The sequence below is a fragment of the Henckelia pumila genome, chromosome 3 (genome assembly GCF_033568475.1).
Source record: "Henckelia pumila isolate YLH828 chromosome 3, ASM3356847v2, whole genome shotgun sequence".
Classification (NCBI taxonomy): Eukaryota; Viridiplantae; Streptophyta; class Magnoliopsida; order Lamiales; family Gesneriaceae; genus Henckelia; species Henckelia pumila.
This window is the reverse complement of record NC_133122.1, coordinates 16,182,104-16,209,576: the sequence shown is the minus strand read 5'-3', so window position 1 is coordinate 16,209,576 and position 27,473 is coordinate 16,182,104. Positions and strand designations below refer to the sequence as shown.

At 35.9% G+C, this 27,473-nt stretch overlaps 5 protein-coding genes across 11 annotated transcripts; 3 read left to right on the top strand and 2 right to left on the bottom strand.

Annotated features, from left to right (window-relative positions):
• The first annotated feature begins 1,098 nt into the window (after window positions 1-1,098).
• On the top strand, window positions 1,099-1,895 carry LOC140893531 (uncharacterized). Its single transcript, XM_073302618.1, has one exon. The coding sequence runs from the start codon at window positions 1,109-1,111 to the stop codon at window positions 1,604-1,606; it is 498 nt and encodes a 165-aa protein (XP_073158719.1). The 5' UTR covers window positions 1,099-1,108; the 3' UTR covers window positions 1,607-1,895.
• A 105-nt stretch (window positions 1,896-2,000) lies between these two features.
• Window positions 2,001-11,720, bottom strand: LOC140891327 (1-(5-phosphoribosyl)-5-[(5-phosphoribosylamino)methylideneamino] imidazole-4-carboxamide isomerase, chloroplastic). Of its 4 annotated transcripts, none has more exons than XM_073299769.1 (9): window positions 11,583-11,720; window positions 10,978-11,116; window positions 10,836-10,894; window positions 10,203-10,410; window positions 9,676-9,761; window positions 8,820-8,921; window positions 8,601-8,734; window positions 3,651-3,699; window positions 2,001-2,352 (listed from the first exon to the last, which is right to left on the bottom strand). In XM_073299769.1, exons 2-9 carry the CDS (start codon window positions 11,087-11,089, stop codon window positions 2,176-2,178), a joined length of 927 nt encoding a protein of 308 aa, XP_073155870.1. In that variant the 5' UTR covers window positions 11,090-11,116; window positions 11,583-11,720; the 3' UTR covers window positions 2,001-2,175. The 4 variants fall into 4 exon arrangements, with proteins under 4 accessions (XP_073155870.1, XP_073155872.1, XP_073155871.1 ...); XM_073299771.1 differs by having other exon boundaries at window positions 8,601-8,731; XM_073299770.1 differs by having other exon boundaries at window positions 11,539-11,715.
• On the bottom strand, window positions 6,332-7,781 carry LOC140893525 (uncharacterized). Of its 2 annotated transcripts, none has more exons than XM_073302611.1 (2): window positions 7,024-7,781; window positions 6,332-6,784 (listed from the first exon to the last, which is right to left on the bottom strand). In XM_073302611.1, the coding sequence occupies exons 1-2, from the start codon at window positions 7,775-7,777 to the stop codon at window positions 6,756-6,758; spliced, it is 783 nt and encodes a 260-aa protein (XP_073158712.1). In that variant the 5' UTR covers window positions 7,778-7,781; the 3' UTR covers window positions 6,332-6,755. The 2 variants fall into 2 exon arrangements, with proteins under 2 accessions (XP_073158712.1, XP_073158713.1); XM_073302612.1 differs by having other exon boundaries at window positions 7,099-7,781.
• A 789-nt stretch (window positions 11,721-12,509) lies between the features above and the next one.
• Window positions 12,510-19,173, top strand: LOC140886712 (uncharacterized protein At5g03900, chloroplastic). Its single transcript, XM_073293443.1, has 13 exons — window positions 12,510-13,115; window positions 13,243-13,350; window positions 13,430-13,530; window positions 13,645-13,725; window positions 14,245-14,317; window positions 14,408-14,473; window positions 15,782-15,868; window positions 16,295-16,360; window positions 17,378-17,520; window positions 17,599-17,685; window positions 17,787-17,850; window positions 18,532-18,675; window positions 18,769-19,173. The coding sequence occupies exons 1-13, from the start codon at window positions 12,699-12,701 to the stop codon at window positions 18,910-18,912; spliced, it is 1,581 nt and encodes a 526-aa protein (XP_073149544.1). The 5' UTR covers window positions 12,510-12,698; the 3' UTR covers window positions 18,913-19,173.
• A 1,128-nt stretch (window positions 19,174-20,301) lies between these two features.
• On the top strand, window positions 20,302-25,598 carry LOC140887225 (cell division protein FtsZ homolog 2-1, chloroplastic). 3 transcript variants are annotated; one of them, XM_073294337.1, is made up of 8 exons: window positions 20,302-20,461; window positions 20,876-21,556; window positions 22,296-22,595; window positions 23,421-23,511; window positions 24,001-24,125; window positions 24,937-25,029; window positions 25,257-25,322; window positions 25,404-25,598. In XM_073294337.1, the coding sequence occupies exons 2-8, from the start codon at window positions 20,927-20,929 to the stop codon at window positions 25,500-25,502; spliced, it is 1,404 nt and encodes a 467-aa protein (XP_073150438.1). In that variant the 5' UTR covers window positions 20,302-20,461; window positions 20,876-20,926; the 3' UTR covers window positions 25,503-25,598. The 3 variants fall into 3 exon arrangements, with proteins under 3 accessions (XP_073150438.1, XP_073150437.1, XP_073150436.1); XM_073294336.1 differs by having other exon boundaries at window positions 20,302-20,490; XM_073294335.1 differs by having other exon boundaries at window positions 20,302-20,493.
• Window positions 25,599-27,473: the final 1,875 nt, after the last annotated feature.

Sequence of the window (27,473 nt, the reverse complement as noted above, 5' to 3'; positions counted from 1 at the left end):
TACATGGTGACTGCTCGACTTTCGATAGAAGCTTCTCAGCTCGATCAAGAAGACGGAGGAGTTTGTCCGAGGATGAAGGAGGCCGATGAAGAGCTTTCCCAGCTTTTGTGAGTTGTTTTTCCAGCTCCACATCTGAAATTGACAGTTTCATCTTTGACACTCTACTCAAATTGTGGTTGCCGTTACCTTTCCGACTAAGATCCGGCAGGTCGGACCAATTGTTAGGAACCACAATTTATATATATAATAGAAGAGAATTACAATAAAGAAAAACCCAGAGATGATCTCTGTACAACCCTAGCTCACGCTAGTCCCTAGCAAAAGCTAGTATTAACCTTCGAACCAATTAACAGAATGCTTTCCCTCAATGTATTCCTTCCCTTTATAATACTATTTCCCCTTCCTCAAGTTATTTGTTTCTAGAATAAACATTTCTCTTAATGGGCTTGATTTGGTTAGGCCCAGTATCTTAGAACCTCTTGCATATTTGGGCCCGTAACAATATCAACAAAAGACTGTATAATCTTTCAAATAAAAAAAATGATATAGAAGATGCAGCGTTGGAGGCATGCAATCTTACATTATATTTGTGTGGAACAATGACTAGAATTATGAAAAATTGAAATAAATATGACTAAGACTAAAATTTGTTAACACAGAAAACCAAATTAAGCTGTAAAAATACAAAGATGTATGATCGAAATTGCAAGACTGGAGGAATACTTTGACGAGACACGTGTATCATGTTATCACCCAATTATGTTTTTTTCGAAGAGATTTCGTTTATTTTTGCTTTTTCCCCTTAATTATACCATGATTTCCCACAAAATATCAACACTAAAATGAACTAATTAGTAGGCAGTAGCTAATTAGTTTTATTTGCAATGTCTATGTTCAAATGCACCATGATGATCTCAGTGCTCCCTAGGATCCACCAAAAAAATCACTCAGTGGGACCAAAAGTGCATGCTGGTTTTCAAGTAAATTTCCGAAAGTAGAAGAGGAACCTCATGCTTTTGCCCTTTTAAATACACATAGTGCTTCCCGAAAAATTTTAAAAATTTACTCAACGTTGTGCTACGTTAGCTAAGTGTCTAAACAAAAAAAAATGGGAAATCTCTTAGTTCTCCAAGAAAAGGTTGTCAAGGTGATGAAAGTAGATGGGAAAATCCTGGAATACAAAACACCGATCCAAGTTCATCAAGTGCTATCAGAATTCAGTCACCATGCAATTTCCGATCAACTTCCGGTACTAAAACACATGCATCCCTATGCAGAAATGATCCGGGGTCACTTGTACTATCTTCTTCCTCTACCCGTATCACCCCCACCGGTTAAGCATAAGAAGAAGAAGACAGTTCGATTTTCTGATAATTTGGTGGATGAAATAGGGCAACCAACTGGGGTTGTGAGGATTAAGCTCGTGATCAGCAAACAAGAGCTGCAGACGATGCTAAGAGAAGGAGCAGTTTCCGTTGATGAGATGATAAGACAGGGGCAAAGAGAAACAAAAACAAAGAAAATTGTAAGCATTGAGAGAGAGAATGGTCGCATAACTTCAAAAGGATCGACATCAGACCCGGAGAGTATTTCAGAGGTGAACTAGCTGGTTTTTTTTTACTCTCCATCACTCTAGAGGAAAATACTATCATTAGATACAATCTTGTGCAACTTTACACCAATATTTCTGCGTGCTTATCACCATCAGATCAAATCATGTTGTTGAACGGTTATAAGACACGGAAATATGCGTGTGTAGCAACGTATAAATAGAATCCAGAGATCAATAGAATATAGATTTTGTCTTTTTTTTTTCATCACAGATGTACAAGAGATATTTCCACTTGTGAACCAGAGCTGAATTAATAAAAGAAGCTATGGTACTTGTGTGTGTCTGTAAGTTATCCATGAAACACCTTATACAGTACTCTAAAAGGTAAATTCTATCTTCTGATTCTCATATTTATGTTTTTTGGGACTCAAGGAAAGGACACTTCTTAAACACAAACGACAAATACTTCAATTTTGCTGATCATCCGATAAACAGGAATACTTTTTTCCTCACAAAATGATAGTAGATGGTTCTACAATTAAAAGGGAAATCAACTTTTGTACATAATACATTTAGAAATAATACGATTAACGACGAATAAAGATTTGTCAAACTTAAAGATTTCAAACTGTCAAGGCCTCTTGCTGAGAATGCCAAGTAACCACATCCTTGTAAGCCAAGTTACCCCCAAAAATATCCAAAGCACTGCCGACAGTAACATCAACATGTCCCATTCCTGCTACTTTGATCCTCTCTAAATCAGAAATGCAAGTAACTCCACCAGCATAGGTCACAGGAATCTGGCAAACACACATCAAAAGCAATTTAAAAATAAGTTCTCGTGTACAGTCTTTTTATACAAGGTTTTTTATATGGCACGTAGTCGTCAAATCTATGCAGCATGGAGACAAATACAAGGACACAAATGCAATATGGATACATGTACGACTTATAAAAATTGGGAAACTAAACGGGGAGGAAATGACTTTTTCACATATACGAAAGCGTCTACACACATATATATAATCATGTAAATATATCAAAACATTATAGAGATTTACAATCTAGAATATTTTATAAAACTAATAGTTGGTGTTTATAAATATTTAAAAATTTTAAGTACCTCTCAAATTGTTCAACACGATAAAGAAAAACCACTGAACATATATTATATATGCTCATAATGATGGTTAACCATGTCATATGATAAATATAGAAATCTCCGATGTATATCCCTCATTTATCCATAACATTTTTATCTAGAAAGTATCCTATACAATACGACACAGGTACATGATCATTTTAAGTGTATCTGTGCATCATATCTGGTCAAAGCGCACAGGATTGGAAGCATGTCAATTGCAGATGCTTAATGAAATCTCTTACTTTTTTATCAATAACACTTGAAGCATTGGGCATGGAAGCATGTCAATTGCTAATGCTTAATGAAAACTCTTACTTTTCTGTCAAAACAAATTGATGATAAGACTTCAAGCATTATGCTTGACGAATTGGTGACCTATGCACTGTATTCTACAGAAAATGCCCAATAAATATGAAAAAGATCATTATTTGACAACTTATAAGCTCTTACATTTTTTTTACTTCAAAATTAATCTCTTAAAGCACTTGGATAAATAAGTTGTCGAAGAAAGAAAAAATTGGAAAAGATGATAAACATTACTTCAAAATTAATCTCTTAAAGCACTCGGATAAATAAGTTGTTGAAGAAAGAAAAAATTGGAAAAGATGATAAACAAATCAAATGGGTAGATGACAAGAAAATAGTGAAAGAAAATGAATTTTTAAGTAATTTTGGATATAAAGGTGAACACTGAGGGTATGGATTAAAAAATAAATTGGTATTAACTAAATCTTTTAAACATATCTCATACGCTCTCAAGAGCTTATTGTTAAACTTTGTACAATCTTTCAAAAATATTATACAGAGATATATCTCATAAGTTCCTATGTATCTTATCAGATGTTTTAAACAATTTATAAACTAAACCTTAGTTCAAAATTGAAACAAGGAAGAAGAGAATTAAAACAGCAAGAGTAGAAAGGATTTAACCATAGCTTAACAAAAAAAACTCACCGGTGAGTACTTGCCGAGCAAAGCCACAAGTTCTTCATCAATTCCAAGCCTGAAATTTATGTAGCAGATAAATTAAAGTGACAACGGAGCAATATTTTACTAACTTTATTTTAACTTCTCTAGTGTTAAATTACAGCGTATATTGAGAAAGAATACATATCACTTGTATATTATTCATCTATCTCATACACACATATATATACAGAGTATCAGCCTATATTAGGAAATAGACTAATCAAATCCCTACAATCAATCCCTACAATCAAGGAGAATCATATCATATAATTCCTACATATATATACAATCTGTAACACTCCCCCTCAAGCTGGAGCATAGATATTGATCATGCCCAGCTTGTTACAAAGGTAATTAACCCGAACTCCAGTTAAAGCTTTTGTGAAGATATCTCCCAGTTGTTCTCCCGTCTTTACATATCCTGTAGTGATCAAACCTAGTTGGATCTTTTCACGTACAAAATGACAATCAATTTCAATATGCTTAGTTCGCTCATGAAAGACAGGATTGGAAGCAATATGTAGAGCTGCTTGATTATCAAGCCACAATTTGGCTGGCATTGAGATTTTAAGGCCTACTTCAGACAAAAACTGATATATCCACATTATCTACACAAAGCCTTTGCCATGGCTCTATATTCTGATTCTGCACTCGATCGTGAGACGACATTTTGCTTCTTGCTTTTCCATGAAACTAGATTCCCTCCAACGAAGACACAATAACCAGATGTCGACTTTCGATCATCTTTGGATCCCGCCCAATCAGCATCTGAAAAACACTCAACCTTAGTATGACCATGGTTGCTGTACAGGATACCTCGTCCAGGAGCTTGTTTCAAATAACACAAAATTTGTTCAACAGCTGCCCAATGATCAACGGTTGGAGAAGCCATATATTGACTTACAAAACTGACTGGATATGCAATATCTGGACGAGTTAAAGTGAGATAATTTAACTTTCCAACCAATCTTCTATACCTCTCAGGATTCTCAAATAATTCACCATCTTTTGTGAGCTGCTGACTAGGAATCATTGGAGTGCTACATGGTTTAGCCTCCAGTTTTCCTGTTTCAGTCAATAAATCAAGTACATATTTCCTTTGGGATAAGAGGATTCCTTTCTTACTTCTTGTTACCTCAACACCCAAGAAGTATTTTAAAACCCCTAAATCCTTTGTATGAAACTGGTTGTGAAGAAATGATTTAAGAGCAGAAATACCTTCAATGTCATCTCCAGTAATGACAATATCATCCACGTATACAACCAACAAAATGATGCCCACCACAGATTGTTTATAAAACACAGAATGATCAGACTTACTTTTCTTCATTCCAAACTTCTCAATTGCCTCGCTAAATTTTCCAAACCAGGCTCGAGGGCTTTGTTTCAAACCATATAAGGCTTTTCGAAGGTGACAAACTTTCCCATACTCCCCCTGAGCAACAAAGCCAGGTGGTTGCTCCATATAAACTTCCTCTTGAAGGTCACCATGAAGAAAAGCGTTTTTGATGTCTAACTGATATAACGGCCAGTCATGAGTGGCTGCCATGGAAACAAATAATCTGACAGAAGTAAGTTTAGCAACAGGAGAAAAAGTCAAAATAATCCACGCCATAAGTTTGGGCATAGCCTTTAGCTACAAGTCGGGCTTTTAGTCGAGCAACAGATCCATCTGGATGGACTTTAACGGTAAACACCCATTTGCATCCAATTACCTTTTTACCTGCAGGTAGATTGACTAAAGACCAAGTATGATTATCATCCAGTGCGTTCATCTCGTCAAGCATAGCACTACGCCATCCAGAATGTGACAGAGCTTCATGAACAGTCTTAGGAACATAAATAGCATCGAGAGAAGCAATAAAGGAGCATGAGGATGATGATAAGTGATTATAAGATACAAAAGATGACACTGGATAAGTACATTGACGTTTACCTTTACGAAGAGCAATTGGTATATCAGCACTGGAAATTGGATCTACCGACGAAGAGGCTGGTGCAGGACATGGAGTAGGATGAAGACGTCTACGAGAATAAACCTGTTGTATGGGAGGCTTGATGGGGACAGATTCAGTAGGGTCAGAAATAGAAGATGTGACAGTATAGATTAACAGATCATCATCTTCTACCTGACCAGGACTGTCCACAGATGGAAAGAAAGGTGTATTTTCCAGAAAAGTGACATCAGACGACACCAAGTACTTGTTAAGATGAGGACAGCAACACCTGTATCCTTTCTGAACCCGAGAGTACCCAAGAAAAACACACTTCAAAGATTTTGGATCAAGTTTTGTAACATGAGGACGAATATCCCGAACAAAAGAAGTACAACCAAACGTTCGAGGGTCCACGGGAAACAGGGGCTTAGTCGGAAAGAGGACGTGGTAAGGAGACTCACCATGAAGGATGGATGATGGCATACGATTAATTAGAAAACAAGCTGTGGAAACTGCATCAGCCCAAAAACGTTTCGGAACATGCATTTGAAACAACAAAGCTCTAGCAGTTTCAAGAAGATGTCTATTTTTTCTCTCCACAACCCCGTTTTGAGATGGTGTGTCGACACAAGAGGTCTGATGGAGAATGCCATGTTTAGTCATGTAAGTTCGAAAAGTTTCTGATAGGTATTCCTTAGCATTATCACTTCGCAATGTTTGAATAGGAACATTAAATTGAGTGTTAATCTCAGCAAAAAAAGCAGAGAAATGAGAAAATAACTCAGAACGACTTTTCATTAAATATAACCATGTCACACGAGAATAATCATCAACAAAAGTAACAAAATATTTGAAACCAGTTTGAGACAAAAGAGGACAGGGTCCCCAAACATCTGAATGAACTAATTCAAAGGGAGCACTGGCTCGTTTATTGACTCTTGGACTTGAGCTAAGACGATGGTGTTTAGCAAACTGACATGACTCACAATCTAATGAGGATAGGTTATGAAATTGTGGACAAAGTTTCTTCAGAGCTGGTAGAGAAGGATGACCCAATTGACAATGAGCTTTGAAAGGGGCTGTTATTCCAGAGCATGCAATGGACTTCGGTAATTGTGTATCAAGAATGTAGAGGCCTCCTGAATCATGTCCTTTACCAATAATCTTCTTCGTCGTAAGATCCTGAAATAGACAGTAATTTGGAAAGAATGAGACAGAGCAGTTGAGGGTACGAGTAAGTTTGCTGACAAAAATTAGATTAAAAGTCAACTGGGGTAAGCTTAAGACAGATTGCAAAGAAATCGAAGGAGTGGGAGTGATTTTGCCAGATCCTAAAACATGAGAGGTTGATCCATCTGCTAAAGTAACTGTAGAATTGGAGCTATGTGACTGAAATGCAGAGAATAACTGAGAAGAATTACCTGTCATATGATCTGTGGCACCAGAATCAATGACCCACTTCGTGGATGAAGAAACAAGACATGCATTTGGTTTACCTGACTCAGCAATGGCGGTAATTGGGGTGGATGAGGACTTTAATGACTCTTGGTACTGAGAGAATTTGACATATTCATCAGCAGGAACCGTGACAAATTGCTCAGAAGTGCCATTTGTGGAAGCGATGTAGGCTGACTGTGGTTTCTTATTCTGCAATTTCCCGCAATCACGTTTCATATGTCCCGGCTTATGACAATAATGACAAACAATACCACGAAATCCTCGAGTGTCAAAATGTTTGTCATAGTTGCTTGACCCTACTCCTTTACCATCATTCTTGTGCTGATATCTTCCAGATTCAGATATGTTATTTCGACTAACAAGAGCACTATTAAGTCCAACAGGTGGAAAGTTCTCTGTGCGCAACACCCTACTAAAAGTATCCTGCAGAGATGAAATCTCAGAGCTTGAGAGAATCTGAGATTTAGCTGTCTCAAACTCATGTGGAAGCCCGACCAAAAAACTCATTACGGCCATCTTCTCACGTTGATTTTGCTGTTCTTTTACATCAGCGCTGAATGGTAATAACATGTTGAGTTCTTCATAAGTTCTTTTAAAATCCATGAAATAGGTTGTAAGAGACCTATCTTGTTTTTCCGCACGATAAAAGGTTTTGCACACCTCATAAATACGAGAAATATTCCCTTTTCCAGAGTACAAGAAATCCAGATATTCCATTAGTTCCTTCACAAATTCACAGTGATTAATTAGACCAATTACCTCACTGTCGGAGTTTCGTATCTGTAAAAATAATCGAGCATCCTCTTTCAACCATGTCTGTTTTGACTCATCTGTAGATGGGTTATCAACCATATGCTTATCCATATCAATGTTGCGCAGATAAAGACGAACTGTCTTACTCCAATCAAGATAATTAGAGCCATTTAGATTATGTTCCGTGATTTTTGAGAACACAGGAACAACATCAGACACAACTACAGATTTCTTCTCAGCCATATATCCGAAGGGCAGCAAGAGTCAAAGGAAACTTTGAACCTTCTGCGTAAAAGGTCCCACACCTGAACTGATGCTGACCAAACCGAAAAGATTTCTGATAGCAGACGCACCGGTCTCGAATCTCTCAATCACGATTCACACGCAGGGATTCCGATGGCCGGAATCTAAGAACTGGCAGATCGGCAAGTGACTCTTCCTACAATTTGTATTAGCTCTCTGATACCATGTTAAATTACAGCGTATATTGAGAAAGAATACATATCACTTGTATATTATTCATCTATCTCATACACATATATATATACAGAGTATCAACCTATATTAGGAAATAGACTAATCAAATCCCTACAATCAATCCCTACAATCAAGGAGAATCATATCATATCATTCCTACATATATATACAATCTGTAACATCTAGTTTAAGGAGACTGGAACTCCGTGATACACAAGAGCAAACTAATGCGAAGGTTCAAACCATGACATGAAATAAGTACTAACTTTCACAAGCAAACGTAAGGAAGCATATAAGTTTAAATGCATACTTTTTGCCTTCAACATCAACTCCGTGGACCAGAAACTCATCGGCGTAATTGGCCAGAATATCCAACACTTTTTGATCAAGATATACGTCACTGAACTTCTGCCATCTATCTGTGACAATTGCATATCTATCCTTCTGGACAAAACTTTTCAAGTCAATAATCTATATATGTTGCTAGTGATACAAATTATTGAATAATCTCCAAAACCTATAAACGCACCTTCTTTCTGCAACTAAGATCCAACACAAGTCTCTGTTTTTGTACAACATCGGCAAGTTCCTTTAGCCTTTCAAAGTGTATTTCTCCATTATGAAATACATACTGCAACAAAATTGATATTTATTAAATCAACAGCTTCCAAAGAAATTTTTTATTATTTATTTTTTTTATCATGCTTTACATGAAGAGATTTTTTCGAACGAAAAATAACATCACAGATAAGTAGAACTTTTGAGATCTTTCTTCAAAATAAACAGACAGTTCGGGTAATTGTTCTGTCACACTGAAGTTGATGTTTTAGCTTTTTTCATGTAGTCTTGGTCTAATGTATGTCTTTTAAATTTTTAACATATTATTTATTATTGACTAGCATTGCCAATCTATCTAATTCAACAATCCTTTTTTTTTTTGGGTTTGTCGATAAAAGCATTTACCGCCACGAAAAAGTAAAAACTCGTTCTTTCTTGATTCTTCTATAGTCTAACATCCAAAAAACCACAGAAGAATAAAGAGGAGCCAACTCTGGAAGTGTGTCTATTAGCTTTTCTATATTTTCATCAAGACCCAGTCATCAGGCAATGGACTTCATGTAATTCAAGTATGCCCAAGTGGCTCGGTTAATTCAATGTTTGTACTCAGTAAACGGTCCCTCGGGGATCCTAGCATGCATAGCATGAGTCAGGCAAGCACAACTATTTAATCAATGTTCTCATTGCATCCTTAAGACTTGTTTCAATAAAGCATCATTTAGGAAAACCTGATTGCGACGGATGTGGCGATCTGTTGGATTAAAGGATAAGCTTGCTCAAAGTACATTCTTTCAGTAAATAAATGAATAAAGACAATAAATACGTACAGATGTAACAATAACATGGCTTGCTCCTTCATCTATATAACTCAAAGCATTACTTGAATTGATACCACCTCCGACTTGCAAACCACCTATATGTTTTTCAATTGGCAATAAGTAGTGTGGAAACCACATATTTGTGTTGCACAAACATAAAATAAAGATGTAACTTGCACATTTTAAGGTCTGAAGAGCAATTATTTCAATATCTTAACATAATTTTCTAACATCATGGCTCGGTGATGGTGGGTCAGTACGCATGGTAAATGCCATCAGTTATTCTACTTCACTTTATCAAGACAGTGACAAATTTATTTACTTAGCAGTGATCCAAAACTGAACCAAGAAACAAGTTGAGATGTGAGGTTCACAAATGAGAGACATTGGAAATGACTTAAATTGTTCTTTATTTGCACTCCATCAACATGCTCTATTGTATAAGGCCATATATAAGTATAACAACAAATGTCCCCTGCCAATTAAATAACTGATGCATCATAACACAACAAATTGATGTTTAAGAACCATTCTACCAGGATAAGCATGTAACGCTTCAATGGCTGCTGATATACTCAATGGATCAGCTCCAAGCATGATCACATGGCCACCAGTAAGCCCATCATCCCTGTACAATTTAGCATATTCTGTTGCTGACTTATCAGATACAAAATTAGTGATAAGATTCGGATCTTCTTCTTTAGAATCTTGAAGAGTGGATCCAACAATCTGTTTCACTTTTCCCTGAAAATATAAATTTATATAATATAGGTCTAACGTAATTGAAGCTTACTACATACCAAATCAGACTAAACAAATTTATTTCCTCAAGCAACATCGTGATGAAGCAAAGAGAATCATGATTACAGATTACTTGCCTCGTTTTGAGTTGACCTGAGCATTTAAGCCACTCTACAAACAAAAGTTGTCTCATTATCTCATATTAGTATGAAATGGATCAATTATAAAGTTCAGCGTGAAGTTAAACACCAACGTGCACCAAGGCATATCACTTTTACAACTAGGGTCATATCACCAATCTCTCTTTCACCTATACATGTGCATGCAGCCACACACACAGGCACGAAGAAAAATGAACTAACGGAGCATGTACATTTCCACAAGAAAAAAAAGAAAAAGAAAGAAGAACACAAGACATGGTATCCAACCTTGTGTATATCAATGCAAGGGCGAAACCGAACCCCACATTTGATTGCTTTTGGAGGTCCTGAAAATAGCTTAAACAATTCAACCACTTGAGAAACCAAACTCGATTAGTTCTACTGAAAATGCAAACAGAGTAAGGCATACTTGATAGCAGCCGAGGAGTGGCATGGATCAATTTTTGCTTCCCATGAGGGGTACACAGAGGAGTGGGCTTAGTGTTCCAGATTGGACTTGCTTGAAGCTTTTGAACACTCATAGCAAAATAATTCACTTAATGGGGCACCTGTAAATCAGCATGAACGAGGAGTCATTTGATCAAACACGTACCAGGCATGGCTTCCATTGCTTCAAAAGGCTGATAATCAGGAATCATGAGCTTTTAAACTACCGTGCACCCACAGTTAACTAATGAGATTGAACAATGCACCAATATCAAAGAAAATAAATGTATAAATATAATAAAATAGCACATCCATAAAATACAAACGAAAGTCATTGGAAATTTTATGGCTTCTCCTTGAGTTAATTCCTTGGGTTTTGTATCAGAATCTGATTCCTAAACACAATTCCTACTGTTACGAAGCATATAGAAACAACTGCAAATTCATTTTCTTTACTTTAAAATACAAATAGTCCTAGAAAAATTCAAAATTTCAACAAAATATCTAACGCCAAAAAACCCAAGTTTATGTTAACATGGATCACAAAAAATCAAAACTTATACAAAGAACAAGAGCTAGAACTCCAACCCTGCGGCAGGGAAACGACGGTGGTCGCAATTGAAGGAAAGTTGGCGGACGCAGCAAGTAGAAATGGTGGTGCTTGGTGGGTTCAGTAAGTAGGAATCAAATCGTTGAAATGAGCTGGAGGGAAGTTAGAAACGAGAGAACCTAATTTGCAACTGCCGTTAACTTTAACGTCGTTAACAACCAAAGGAGTTTTTGGTTTTTTAAGTTTAGGACCATCAAAACGTTGATGTAACAAACATATTAATTTTCGTAAAATTTTTTAATAAAAAAATTTAATTTATCAAAACCTCGGTTTAGTACATGCCGCCCGCACGGCATTACCCTGCGGGGACGTGTAATCCCATGATTGGTCAAAATTAGTGGGTCCCACGTAGAACCCACTGATTTTAACTAATCATGAACCGCCACATCACCCGCAGGACATTACCCTGCGGGTAGCATCGACTCAACCCAAAACCTCATGATAAATAAATATAATAAAATAAAATCTCATGATATCGATATACACGATATTAGATTAAATGTATTTTTAGTATCATTTGTTTTTGTCTTAAAAACACAAGGACTAAAATTGGTTAATGTCATTATTGGGATAAATAGTATGCACTCTTATTTTTGCATTATGATTTTAAATAATGATTTAGATTAAAATATGTATCGTGTGAGATGATCTCTCAATAATTTTGAATCAGGTTAATTCAATGCAATGAACCACTCATATCATAAGGAGGAAGTCAAATGCAATGAACGACTCATCGGAATATTTGTGTTAAGAAAGAAGTCAAATGACAATAAATTTTTTTTTTTTTAAAGAAAATTGGTTCAAGCACTGTGTTATAATTTTACAAAAAATTTATATGATGGTTAAAATTTGAAGTGGCATTTTTCCTTGTGAACCTTGACATTTCTACAGGGGTAATAATGTAAAATCAGCGGCGTCATCCTTCCCATTTCCATTTCCCCTCTTCGTTCCGATTTTAGAGATGGCGTCTTCCTCACCAAGCAAATGAGTTGCCAATTCTGAGACGGGGACTGTTGAAATATAAATACCCCTGAAATCATTGGATTCCATGGCCTAAAACCCTAATTCACCAAGCTCTCAAAATCTGCGAAAACATGGCATCCATGTCCATCTGCTACTTTACTGTTTCTCCAAAGTCCCACTTCTTGGCCCTTGCACGTAAACCACTCGAACCCTCCCAGTTTCACTGTTTTGCGCCGCTGAAATCACCGGTTATTCCGAGAGACAGCAGAAGGCTCCGGTGTGGAAGGGCCTCTGTTTCTTTCATTACGGCTAGCAGCAGCAGCGGAAGTAGTAATGCTGATGTCGTGACTACGTCTGCTATTAGGCCCGGTGGCAGAGTTGAGAGTGATAAAGTGCCTAAGGATGTTAGGGAGCGGGCTATGGCTGCCATTGACTCCAGCGGGAGGAGAGTTACGATTGGTGATGTGGCAAGCAAGGCGGGACTTAAGTTGAGTGAAGCTCAAAAGGCTCTTCAGGCTCTCGCTGCCGATACGAATGGCTTCTTGGAGGTCATTTTTTGGGCATTTATGTGTTTGTACTATCGTTTTGAAGCTCATCTATTTCATAATATCACACTGGGTTGTTTAAAATTGTGGGCTTATCCTACGTATGTTCTTAATGATCTTTCTTTAACAGGTGTCGGATGAAGGTGACGTTTTGTATGTGTTTCCGAAGGATTATCGATCCAACCTTGTGGCTAAGTCATTTAGGATCAAATTCGAACCTTTACTGGAGAAGGGAAAGGTATGGAATCATCCTGTAAATTGAAGTTTTTTTTTTGTAAGTTATATTCATTTGATTGGAATGAGGTTTTTGGTTTCAGATGGCGGCAGAGTATTTAGTGAGGGTTTCCTTTGGGACAGCACTGATTGCGTCCATTGTTCTTGTGTATACCACGATAATAGCAATAGTTTCGAGCAGTCGGTACAGTTTTCATCTTCCCTTGCCTGGATTGGAAAGAATTTTCATGGACATGATGAATGTTTGTGCCTTGATTTTTGATTTTTTTGCTCTGTTTCATTTCTCGGTCTTCAACAGAGAGGAGGACAATCGTGGAAGAAGAGGAAGATCCTATGACACGGGTTTCACTTTTTACTTGAGTCCGACTGATTTGTTCTGGTAATCTCCAACTCGTGTTCTATGTGGAACTAATAGTTAAATAAGTAAAAAAGAGGAGAGTATATTAACTTCTACGTAGCCGAGAATCATGTTTGGTTGTTCTGCTTGCTGACATTGTTATTTACCAGAAAGTTGTTGCACTGCTGTCCATCAAAGGAAAAATAATACTTTGAAATCTTTTACGAATCTGATTATCCAGTTTGTCGGTTATCAAATGATAAGAGCCAGTTATTTTTATTACATTGACATATTATCCACAAAGGAAACCTGTTGCTTGTTAATGTTAGTTAAATAATTGCATCCCCTTTCCTTTGATTCCCATAATGATACCAGCAATAAGAAACATGATAACATAAGATCTCAAGATTTTCGGAGTCCGGAGATTTAAGTACAGAGTGCTGAGGAAGTTAGCGTGATCTAATTTGGTTGAAGCAAGCAATACGACACCTATGATTTCGTTATCTACGTAAGCCTGGGACTAAATTTTCCGTTCATCTCACCTGTCAATCAATTATTCAGGTATTGGGATCCATATTACTACAGGAGGCGACGGGTTAGGGATGGTGATGGTGGGATGAATTTTATTGAATCCGTGAGCAAAAGTTCCAACTGAAGTTTATTAGCTTTTGGCTGTTTTTTTACCGATTAAAAGATGAATACATGATATTTTTAACTGGTGCAGGTCTTCTCCTTTGTATTTGGGGATGGAGATCCCAATCAAGGTATTGAAGAAGAGAGGTGGAAGTTGGTAATACTTGAGCACTAGTTTCAGTGGTCCGTTACTTAAATGTTTCGTTGCTAAATGTTAATTACATGATGACCCGCCCTTATTTTCTTCCCATCGTCTCTGAGTATTTTCAGAATCTTTGTTCATACCCTACTGATATGGTTATCTTTATTTTCCTACATATATAAAAAAGATATTGTTCTCTCTCATCTGTTCGTATCTTAACTGCATGAGATCTGATTCTTGTGCACTTATTTTGAATTTTTAACCCACTGTGGTTTAAACTGATTGTGGAGCTACTTGAAGGCAGATTAACTTGTACAGAATACTAGCAGGTGAACCTTCTATTGTCTAACAAATCATAAACAACATAGATTTTCAGTTAAACTCATTCCCGAACATATAGTTTTGATAGAAAAAAGGTTTTTCATCATGGTATACTTCACTGCCGTTGAGGACTAGCAGACCCTATGTTGAATATGACAGAGAAACCAAAGAATTAATCACAATAAGGAGCAGGACTTATGCTATGCGTTGTTGTATTTAAATAATCCTGGAAAGGACCTAATGTTGTATCTCAAAGAACGACCAAAACACAATTAGATCCCATATTTATTGAAAAGCTGACACATTATCAAAAATCTTGGTTGTCTCACCCTGATGACCATCATCCATCCCTATTCCAAGTAGGACTCGCATTGATGCTTCCCACTTTGATATATATGCATGAAGCTCACGTATGGAGTTCAACACTGGACCACTCGCATTAATTCGAGTATTCAACCTCCAAAAATATTAAAGAATCAAAATTTTAACCATGGAGAAGTTCCCTATTCAGACTTAAGAGGCAAGTGAAAAGGGTTGGAGGAATCCATCTGAAATGCCCATGACTCAAAAGGAGGATTTACAGATGAATACATTTCATAAAGATTTAAAAGCTACCATATCTTGTCAATATGTGGCAGAGGTAAAGCAGATATCATAGTATGAGAGTTATGTGCTCTACGAGGCTAGGATATGTAGTTACACGTCATATTCAGTAGATGCTTATGCTTAATGTGCCACCTATCCGTCAAATCTGTTAAATGATGCATTAAAATATGCTTTGGTTTTCAGAAAGAATGATTAGAGAACGAGATTCTGGTCTGTAAGATCTTACTTTGAATTGTTTTGGTACAGAATCAAATCTCATTTTTCATTGTTTATGCTTAGGAGGCTATTTGATATGAATGGAACATGGTATCTAATCATTTTTATGCCGAAGATCGTTTACAAACTTGTATTGACTAAAATTTGGACTTTTAGAACTTTTTCCGTGGTAATCTACAGATTGGACAATATATAGCTTCAAATGGTGGTGTTGTCACTGCTGATGAATTAGCCCCATATCTCGATCTGGACACTGCTGATAATAAGGTATCTTCAATCTGATACTCATTGCCGAAAGACAGTTCTCAGTTATCTATTGCATGTTCAAAGCACCGTGAACTTTCTAGATACCTAATTTTTTCTCACTGGTTTCAAAGGATATACTAAAAATGTCAAGGCTATTTTAACTTTGTCAGAGCCAAACCTCAGTTCCTAACTGGATTGATCATCTATTAATATATGTCGGTTGTGTTTGTTCAAACTCATCATTTTGATGCCAGTATCTACCAAGTTTGTGTGTGTGTGTCTCTGTCTGCTTAACTATTTGGACGCGTGTGGCCAGTTTTTTGTAATTGTTGTGCTCGTGTCTCCGTCTGCTTAACTATTTGGACGCATGTGGCCAGTTTTTATTAATTGTATTATGGTGAAACTTCTGGCATAATTTACTCTATTGTCATTGTTTGAATCACCCAGGATGATGATTCGTACATATTACCTGTGCTGCTGCGATTTGACGGTCAGCCAGAAGTAGATGAAGAGGTTTGTCCTCTTTGACTTGTTGTGAGTCTTAATTGTGTTTCTTTTCTGCGAATGTAAACTCAATTTAATTGCAGCATACTGATAGAAATTGTGAATGTTGTGCTTTGTACATCTAGCATCATCTCTTTCCACATTATGTATACTCGATTGACCAGTAAAAAATATGGTTAAAATGTCGAACCAATGTTGGTTTTTGAAACTGAGTGGTTCTTTGAGTCTGCGCAGGATAATAAAGGTAGACAACAGTTTCAGTAACCAAACAAATATTCTATATCCATTTAAGGATTTATGGTGTTAATTTTCTCTGGTGCTACTCTTGGCACGTGAAAGATTTCTTGACCAACATGGGCATTCTCTATTTGTCACTAGTTTCTCATTAATTTGTAGGTGAACTATGTTGGATTATTTGCATTTCTTGACTGGGTTGGAAGGCTGTTACATATAAGTTCATTTTAAGATAAGAAGAGGTTTAAGGATGATAAGATGCCCATAAATGCAAGTTTTGTATACCTTTTGAGCTGTGGTAAGTCGGACCCATCTTATTAATTAAGTTTCATTCCATGTCCACAAGTGCCCCACTTAATGATTTGCTCTTACTTGATCATCTGCATATGTTAAATTCAAGGGACAAGTATGATATGTAGTCTCACTTGGAGCTGCTCCCAAATGCAAGTTTGTGGTCTAATCCTTCAGTTGTGGCTAGTTAAGAATTATATGATGCATGTAAATGCAACTTTTTGTATAATTCCCGAGTTGTGGAAAGTCAAAACCATTCTCCCAATCAAGTTTTATGCATGTCCGCTCTGTGCTGCTGATTTTTCTGTACTTGTTCAACTGCATGTGTTAAATTCGAGCATCGAGTATAACATGCAGAGTCACTTGGAGCCGCTTGCAAATTCATGCTTGGTGTATAATCCTTCGGTTGTGGCTAGTTAAAACCAGATTCCAAATCATTGACTTGCCATCTTGTGCAAACATGTGCTTTGTCTGGATTTCTTGACTCTGTGTTGGGTGCAGGGGAATATTTTATACCGTTTTCCATCCCTACAACGCACTGCAGTCCCCCAGTCGAGTGGGCGGAAGGAATATGTCGGAAAAAAGTGGGCTGACTGGGTTGGTGGAGTTGAAAAGTTTTTTAATGAAAAGATGTGGCAATTTAGGTATCATTTTTATGCCTTCAATGTTATATGGTTAGTAGCATGAAGTTCCATGATCTAACATCAGAAATATTTCTGCAGCAAAACTAGTTCTTCAGAGAGGGCCATGGTGATTGGTCTTGGTGGACTTAATCTATTTGGGGTTATAATTCTTGGTTCCATGTTGAAGTACGATTCAGCTTGCATTGATTTTTAATTCAGCTTGCATTGATTTTTAATTTGGTTTATCTTCATCTACTCTTGACTTTTCACTGATTTGTAACATGAAGGAATATGACAGTTGAGCCACGGGGTTTCATATCATTTGTTTCCGACATATTTCCCTTACTTCAGGTATGAAACAGCTCATATACACCTACCAGTTGGATCGCGTTATCTGAATTCTGAACCATATTAAATGCAAACTATTATTTGTTTTAGTACAATGTGCTTTTGCAACCTTCGATTGGTCGTGGATCTCTTTTGAGATGTTTGCACGGACTTGCCTGTAAACGAAATAACCAAAAAGTCCAGACATCCTTATCTTTCTCTTCATGATGTCTTAGTTAGCAATGAGTGCTGTTCTGCTCACAGAAGATTTGAGGTATTTGCAAATTGCTTGGGATAAGGGTCTTGTCTACACAACTTCAGCTTGAAAATTTTGTGGTGAGGAGGATTTGATAAATACTAGTTTGCGCTCTGGTTGGAGTAGATGGAGACTTAATATCTCATCATTAGTTGTTTATTTCAATATTTGGTGTCTACATCTCATTTTCAAGATTCATGAGTTTTGTTTTGAATTTGATTATTCTAGTCAGTAGAAGCAGTGAAGTAGATTCTGTTAATTTGTTATGCAGATGCTCCTTATTTTGTGTAAACAGCAGTGTCACCGCCTATTCACTTTGTTTTCTCAGTATCGCCTTTGGTCCTGAAAAAGTCCATAGTCCATGTCACGTTCTTTGATACTTTCCCATGATACAGCTGAATAAGTTTTACGTTATGTTGCATCATTGTCATGTTCTTTTCAACTCACAGATATATGCTGGATCTTTCTTTGCAATTCCATTGATACGGTGGTTTTTGGTTCAAAACACAAACTCGAAAATTGTCAAGAGGAATCAAGCCAGGAAACAGCGTGCTATAGCACTCGAATCACCTGATCTTTCCTTGAGGCGAAAGGTGAAAGCTAACTATGTGCCACAACTTGTAGTCGTAGACATTTCATTGTCCTGTTTTGATCGTTCGAGTATACCAATCCGTTTCAATTTTCAGCTTCTGAGTGCTCGGGACATGGCACAGAAGAAGTTCATAGGACAGGATCGAATTGTTTACAGCACTGAGAGGGACTTTTTCGACCAAGATTATGATACCCGTGATTGGGATCGAAGGTTCAAAGAGATTGAAAGGTCCGAGTAAGCAAAACCATCGAGGTCTGATTCATCATCTCCCTGTTCCCGAATATATGTTTGTTCTACCGGCATAGTGGGACTTTATCCTTACTGACATTTTTTGTACAATATTTTATTATTATTTAAAAATACAGAAAGTCCTAGGAACAAAATAGGAGTGTATAAAATATGTAGATTGATGGCTCTTTTGTTCACAAAATTTGAGTAAGCAGCAATCACTTCTTGAAGATGCTTGAGGTCAAAATTATTGCTTGTTCTCAGAATTTTATATTGATGATGATTATTATTTTTTGCAAATGTTTTCCGATCTGATAGAATATTTGTTATTTGTAAAGCAGCTTTCAAGTCAATTTTTAAAAATTAAAATTGAAAGAACTATTGAGAGAATACCGTAAAATAGTGGAATTGCGTAATGCATAAATGAATAAGTGAAAAAACAAATATATTGATCAATCCTTTTCAAATCATTGGCGAATAAATGTTTTTTTTTAATTAAAGAAATAGTTTTGATTGATGAAATTAATACTTTTCCTCACCACCCTATATTTGGTAATTCAGGTAGCTTTTTCCGATTCTACCCCTTCATAAGGCAAGGGTTTATTTGTCCTCTATTCTGCCTACTTTGTCAAATATTGCTTGTAACTAGAGCTGGTATATCGGATTAAAATATCGAATTTTTCGTATATTATATCGAAATTTTTTCGATATACAGACATTTTTTCGGTATAATAAATTTTTTTTCGATATCTATACGATATCAATATGGATTTTTTTCATACCAAAATTTCGAAATTTCGCTATCGGTATGTGTATGAATTTTTTTCATACCAATATTTTTAGTACGGTATACCGAAAAATCACTCCTACTTATAACATATCTATTTTTTTATTATATATTATTTTTCCTAAAATAATCGCCATTCTTTTTAATTTCTAATTCCTATATTAAAGAAGAAAAATACTAAATAGTAACAATTATTCATTCGTCTTATACATCTGTTTTATTACTACAATTTTTTTTAATTCTAGTTTGGATTTTAAATAGAATATCAAATTATTATAAATAAATATATTATTATTTGACAAATAATATGTCTATTGTGAGATGATTAGTTGAACATATATATATATTTACATAAAAAATAATATTTTTGACGTAAAATTAATATTTTTATAGATAAATTCAAATAAAAAAGTTCTCTTATAAAATGAACTCTCCTCATAAATTTTTTATAAAATTGGTAGTGAGAGTAGTCCAATCCAAACTAATCGATGAACATGTGGCAATATATCGGAACAACCCAACAAATAAATGATAATAAAAAAAAAGTGTCGAGTCATGAGAGTTATAAATAAATAAATAAATAAATAAATTTTGGGAAAGAAAATGGAAACACCAAATGAAGCAAACCATGTCGTCTGCATCTGAAACAAGAAAGTGACAGCTCCACTCCACTTTGCTTTCCTGGCCTCTTCTTACTGACCCATTAGCTATTAGTCTCCCATTGCTGCAAAAAATCTCATCATCCTTTCCGCCATTGCTCAAATTCAAGGAGGTTCTTCATATCTCTCGAGTGACTTTGCGGTGGTTGTTTATTTCTTCTCGTTTACTACGCTTGCTTACTGATGCTTTATTGAATTTAGTCGCTCATTCATTAGTTTTTGATATGGGGTTTTATGAAGTTTTGGCTGCTGTCCTTTTAGACTTTATTTAGTTTTTTTATAAAAAAAAAAAATTTATGCGGATTGAATTTGGTGATACCTGATTTTTTTTTTCCATTTATGATGATATGCTGGTGAAATATATTTGTGTTTAATGATATATTCAGTTAGTGTATCATCAATAATCTCTGCTGGGAAAAATTCTATTATATTTTGCTTATTTTATTAAAAGAAAAAAAAATACTGACAGGCGCAAGAGCAAGACAATGAAAAAGGGCGGATTTTAACTTGATAATATTGTTATGCAGTGAGAACCTAATCAGAAAGGAGCTACTCGGAATAGAAGTTTGTATTTTAGAATGACTACGTGCATATCCCCTTATTTCACTCCCCCAGATACTAGAAGATCAATAGGGGCGTCCACTGTTCTTGGAGCAAGAGTTTCCCCCTTAAAAATAGTGGAAGAAAAAAATGGATTTTCAGTTATGAGTAAAAAATGTGGCTTGAGTATCCATCAGGTCAAATGTTCAGCAAACTCTCACAGGGTTGATCAATTTCAGAGTGAAGATCAGTTTCTGAATCTACACCCTGAGATCCAAATGCTTAGAGGTGAGACAAACTCTACAATTGGCCCGCCAAAACACGATAGTTGGAGTGGAAGTGTTTCTGAGAGCTTGAAAGGTTCATCGACTTTGTACAATCATAATGAGGCTAAAATCAAGGTTATTGGTGTTGGAGGCGGTGGCTCTAATGCTGTAAATCGTATGATAGAGAGTCGAATGGAGGGTGTCGAGTTTTGGATCGTCAATACAGATATACAAGCCATGAGGGCTTCACCAGTCCTCTCTGAGCATCGGTTGCAGATTGGCCAAGAGCTGACCAGAGGACTTGGTGCTGGTGGGAATCCAGATATCGGTATGAGTGCTGCTAAAGAAAGCAAAAAAGCAATAGAGGATGCGGTTAATGGGGCGGACATGATCTTCGTGACCGTAAGTTCAGCATTCACTGTCTATTCGCCAAATATCCTTTGGCACTGACTATGAAACTGTTTCATTCTATTCTATCATGATTTGTTGTTTGGTCTTATCACTGGCATTGTTATTCATTTCATTGTAATTTGTCACTAAAAGATGAACGATAATCGGAAATCTCTAATGATGTGATTTGATTGTTCCTAAGTTTTCAAGTGATCCGGGGATATGGAATCCTTGAAATGACTTTTTAAAATTTTCGATTGTGTGCTGATGCTCGGCTGAAAACCTTGTCATGTCAATCTTTCCTGATATTTTTATCTGGACAAATAACAAATTGTCCAACAGTTTTTAGAATATTATAAATCACATCCATGATTGATAATCATTCTTTTCTGTAGCTAAAATTCTTAATTGTAGATGGCTATTTATCTACTTCATGGTCCACTGGAATAACTGTCTTATGTTCTTTCTTTACAACAGCGAATTTGTTAACTGTTTCAGAACATATTTTTTTGTAATTTTTTATTTGCTTCTGGATGAATCTCAAAACATAGTGTTATTTTTATACTGTTGACACCTGGATGATTGAAAATAACCAGACATTTCTCAGACTCAAATGGTCAAACCTCTCGTGATTGGAGTGCATTAAAGGAACTTCCAAATTTTCTTTTTGGGTGTTTACATTTACTTAGAAAGAGACTAGTATCTGAGGATGTTTAGTTCCTCCTTATCTCTTATCCTGAAAATTTTGCAGTCTGGGATGGGTGGTGGAACAGGGACTGGTGGAGCTCCTGTAATTGCTGGCATTGCCAAGTCTATGGGTATTTTGACTGTTGGTATAGTCACCACACCCTTTTCTTTCGAGGGAAGACGAAGAACGGTTCAAGCCCAAGAAGGAATTGCAGCTTTAAGAGCAAATGTTGACACTCTAATTGTCATCCCAAATGATAAACTACTGACTGCAGTTTCCCCATCTACGCCAGTAACAGAAGCATTTAATCTTGCTGATGACATTCTACGTCAAGGAGTTCGTGGTATATCAGATATAATCACGGTATGTCAGCTCATTTGAATATTTCATTTTTTTTTCAGTGGATTTTGCACGGTCATTTTTATTTGGGATTCATCTGCATCTATGTTTCCTTAGAGAATTTTCAGTTTCATATTGAAAGATATTGTTGTCTTTTAATGAATTTATAGAGCTTATATAAGCTGTCAACTCTTATTTTAAAAACAAGTTTTTAAAGTGTTTTGATGAACTTATTTTAAATAACTTAAAGATGTTGATGTGTTTGACATTATAAGTTTTTTTTTATTGTCGAAATTATCAAAAAGATTATAATACTATGAATGTAACGTAAATAGTAAATTAGTAATATATATATAAAAATAGTTTTAAATTTATCATAAATGTTAAACATGTATTAAAGAAATAAAACTATTTTTAATTTTAATTTTAAAAAAATTGATAAATTATGTACTAAAAATGAGCAGAGGGCATGATGAGAATTTAACAAAATATACAAGGATAATATGATAAATTAAAATATCCAAATAAGATTTTTTTTAAAAACGTAGGGGCGACCCTATTTTTTTAAAAAACAGCTTATTTTGACAGCTTATCAGCTGTTTCACAAAAAAAATGCTAAACAAATTTAAAGAGTTTATAAACTCTGAAACAACTTGTAAGTTGTTTTCAAGACCAAATTTAAAGAGTTTATAAGCTCTGAAACAACTTGTAAGTTGTTTTCAAGAGCTTATAAGCTCTGCTAAACACCCTCTAAATATGCACAATATCTGCCGATTGACTGATATTTATTTGATTGGCTTCAAAATTTTTAAGGTGTCATGGAATTGATTTTGTGTGCATTATCTGCAGATTCCGGGACTAGTAAATGTTGATTTTGCTGATGTGAGAGCTGTAATGGCTAACGCAGGTTCTTCACTAATGGGTGTAGGAACCGCAACAGGTATTATCAAGATTTGCTATTTCTACTCATAACTGTTGCAATCAAAGGTTTGCAATAAAAAAAAGGTTTGCACGTGTTTGAGATTTTATAAGTCTGTATAGTATGATAATGATACACGCACACACATTTGAAGTAGTGAAATAATTGGAACATCTAAAATGTTGGTGTGATGGGATTGAGGAAGTACTGTTATCTTGAGGAATAAGCACAAAAAATTGCATTGAGTCCCATATATGTATGAAGATGTTGGTAGTGGTAAAATATGTTGAAGATGTATATTATTCAATTTCAACCATAGGATTATGAGGGTAGGAACAATAGAGAAGAATATGTAACATCATGGTGTGAGAGAGAAATGCATGTAAATTGACGAGTATAATTTGAATCAATAAATAAATGATTGCCATACTGATACAATATTTTTATCATTCTGCCACTTTCTTGTTAAGCTGTAATGTTGAGTTGTCAATATTGTCATATTACAAATAGGAAAGAGCAGGGCAAGAGAAGCAGCTTTAAATGCCGTTCAATCTCCTTTACTGGATATCGGCATAGAGAGAGCTACTGGAATTGTTTGGAATATAACTGGTGGTACTGATTTAACATTGTTTGAGGTAGTTCTCTCACTCAACTATGTTTTCTTTGCTGTATATCTGCGATGTGTGCCTGTGTTTGTTTCAATAGACACCATTACCATGTATTTGGAAAGAAAAAGTACTGTGAAATTCTATATTTCTATTACATTAGCCCTATCCTACAGCCTTATATGCTATTGCTTTCGTATGACTGCAAGAGAATTTATTGTAATGTTTAATTTTTAAAATTAGTTAATCTCCTGTATATCAAGATTCAGATTCCTAGGGCTGCAAACAAACTCCATTGAGCCGAATGCTAATTAAATTTTCATATTCGAGCTTTCAATTGAAATTTTTTAACTAGCTCAAAGATCGATAAATAATTATTATGACTTGAGTTTGGGTCAGACGCATGATTGAATTGTCCTCGATTCTGGTTTAAATTTAATCATTGACTTTTGTTAAATGAGTGTTTATACCTCAAGCCTGTGAGCTTTTTTATTTTGAATATACTGAAGCTCGTTTGAGTTTGGCCTTCATTAGTTTTGAATATCAAAAGAATCATATTTGAGTAAACTAAAAACAAATACACATGATGCATCGATTCAGCCACATGATTTCATGGAGTTTTCAAACAAACTCCCATTATGGTAAATTGGATGCACAAAATAGTGGTCGACCTGCGAACATTGAGAAATCAGATGCTGACTGGGAAAACTGAGTTTCATGTACATTGCTAGAAGGGTTTGTTATAGGTTTATCAATCGTTATGCGATGGAGATATAGAAGTTGTCGAATTTCCAGCGCGTATATATTCTCTTAACATATGTTTTTAAATGTGGAACGACAGGTAAATGATGCGGCAGAGGTTATATATGATCTTGTGGATCCAAATGCCAACTTGATATTTGGTGCGGTGATAGACCCTTCACTGAGTGGTCAAGTAAGTTCACTCACTTGAGGCTACTATTCATAAACTTCATACCAACATCATCAATCTGACACCCACTGGTCATTCAATGTTCGTATTTGTTTGCGATTTGGAGAGTTCTTGGCCAGAAAGTATCATTTAGTAAAGAGAGGAAGTTAAGTTAGGCGAACATATTAGACGGCCAGTTAACTTGGTTGTTATGGTACAAGTTGTAATACACTAATTGTTTGATAATACAGGTAAGCATAACTTTGATAGCCACTGGGTTTAAAAAGCTAGAGGAAAGTGCTGGGAAATCTATCCAGGTATTTGTGCCCAAAACACTCCATCATCTTTTAATACATTAGCCACATGAGTAATGGTAGAGGAAATCAAAATCGATGCAGGCAAGTCCTTTAGATTCGATCAGGCCATCTGGTGATGTAGAGATCCCTGAGTTCTTGAGGAAGAAGGGACGCCCACGCCCTCGTTATCCACCTATATAAATACTTGTTCTCCCTGTACAGCATTTTCATGTCTTAGTTTTGAGCACAACACTTTCTTGATAATTATGAACCGAGAGGAGATCATGGTTCAATTAATGCCGTTGGATCATTTTAATTTTTTTTTAAAAAAAAAGTCAACCGAAATTTTGAGGATTCCCTGAAAATACAACTCACAATAATTTGCGTAATATTAGTGTTTTTTGTTTGAACATGTAATGTTAGTGTTATTAAATAGTGATACTCACTAAAATTTGGTGGTCCGGATCCCACTCAAGCCCAAAGCTTCAAGTCTAGAGATGAACTTGAAATCAAGCAGATAATGTTAGAGGGGGCCGGGAGGGTATCCCGGCGTAGCCCCTCCGACGCTCAAGTCAGAGATGTGAACGAATAAGAGAAAGAGGAGCTTGAGCGCCCTCAAAATGAAAGTGAATTGAATTCAAATGGAAAGAGCAAATCCGTATTTATAGGAGGCAAAGTAGGGGACCACGAGCGTGTAGTTCACGCGCCTCTCCTTTAGAGCTTGCCCTCCAAAAACAACTCAAGGCAAAAAACCAAGCTTACCGCCTTAGAGCTTGTCCACCCTAGGGGTCGCCCACCTTGTGGCTCGCCCACCCTGGGGCGAGCCTCTCCTCCACCTCTTTCACATCTCCATTTCAAATTGTCATAAGCTTTCGACTTACCTTAGAGACCTCATGTCGAAAGTCCAACTCGACGGGGCTCTCCTTCACCCCTTAGGAGCCAACATACGCCTTCTTCCATAATCCCCTGATGAGCCAGCCCTACCTCTAAAAGATGAGACTCGGATCTTAGTCTTTGGTTATGGGCTTTTATTGGGCTCAAGCACTTGATGGGCCACTCATTGGGTATCAAATAGGTATATAATGCACATCTGGGGACAAAATGCTTGCAAGTCATTGTTGATTGTGCATATCTTAAAAATGTCATCTTGTCATTTTAGATTTGTTTTTTATATCTTCAAATATATATATGCATGATTTTTGCAAATGAAAAGCAATATTGTGTATTCTCAAGATTTCTGTAAATTGTATATACAAAAAATATAAATCAACATATATATATATGTATAATGATTACCTCCACCCTAGGGTGCAGGGTTTTTCGTGTGCGATCGCTAAAACCCGGATATAGGGTTTTAGTGTTTTTTTACACTAAAACACGGTACCGGGTTTTAGTGGTCATACACGAAAAGCCCTGCATCCTAGGGTGCAGGTGATCAAAATTTTATATATATATATATATATATATATATATAGTTTCTTTCAAGTGCCCACCTACCATGCCCACCACCATGTCCACCAATGATGTGGCACTATTCTATTGGACCTACAATTTATCACATCTTTATCACATCCAATAGAATAGTGTCACATCATTGGTGGACATGGTAGGTGGGTACTTGAAAGAAACTCTATATAGACATCATCTTTATTCCTACCCAAATTATCCTTATGTGATATAGATTATTACACTTTTGTTTTTGTTTTGTTTTTTAATTTCGATATTTCAAATTATAGTTTAATCCCTCGATTATTTTTACAACTATACTATTATTATTATTTAAATATAAATCAAATTAATTACAAAAATATTATACAAACAAGTAAAACGTACATCAATACACTATTATATTTAACACTTATTAAAAACTTCTTACACGGAGTTTTCATTTGTGATATTGTGATCACCCTATATCTTTCCAGCACTAAAAAATTACCATATATACAAAAATACATATAAATTATTATTATATATATATATATGTATATATATATATATATATTAATATATAATAATGATCCAGCAATGACCGTGTTTGTGGGCAAGAATGGTAGAAAATGACTTGGGAACCAAATATCTCCTTCAACATCCAATACCAGCCAAGTCCATTTCCCATTAAATGATTAAGATGCAAATGCGAAAATGACTTTATTCTTCCTCGATCAAATTCTA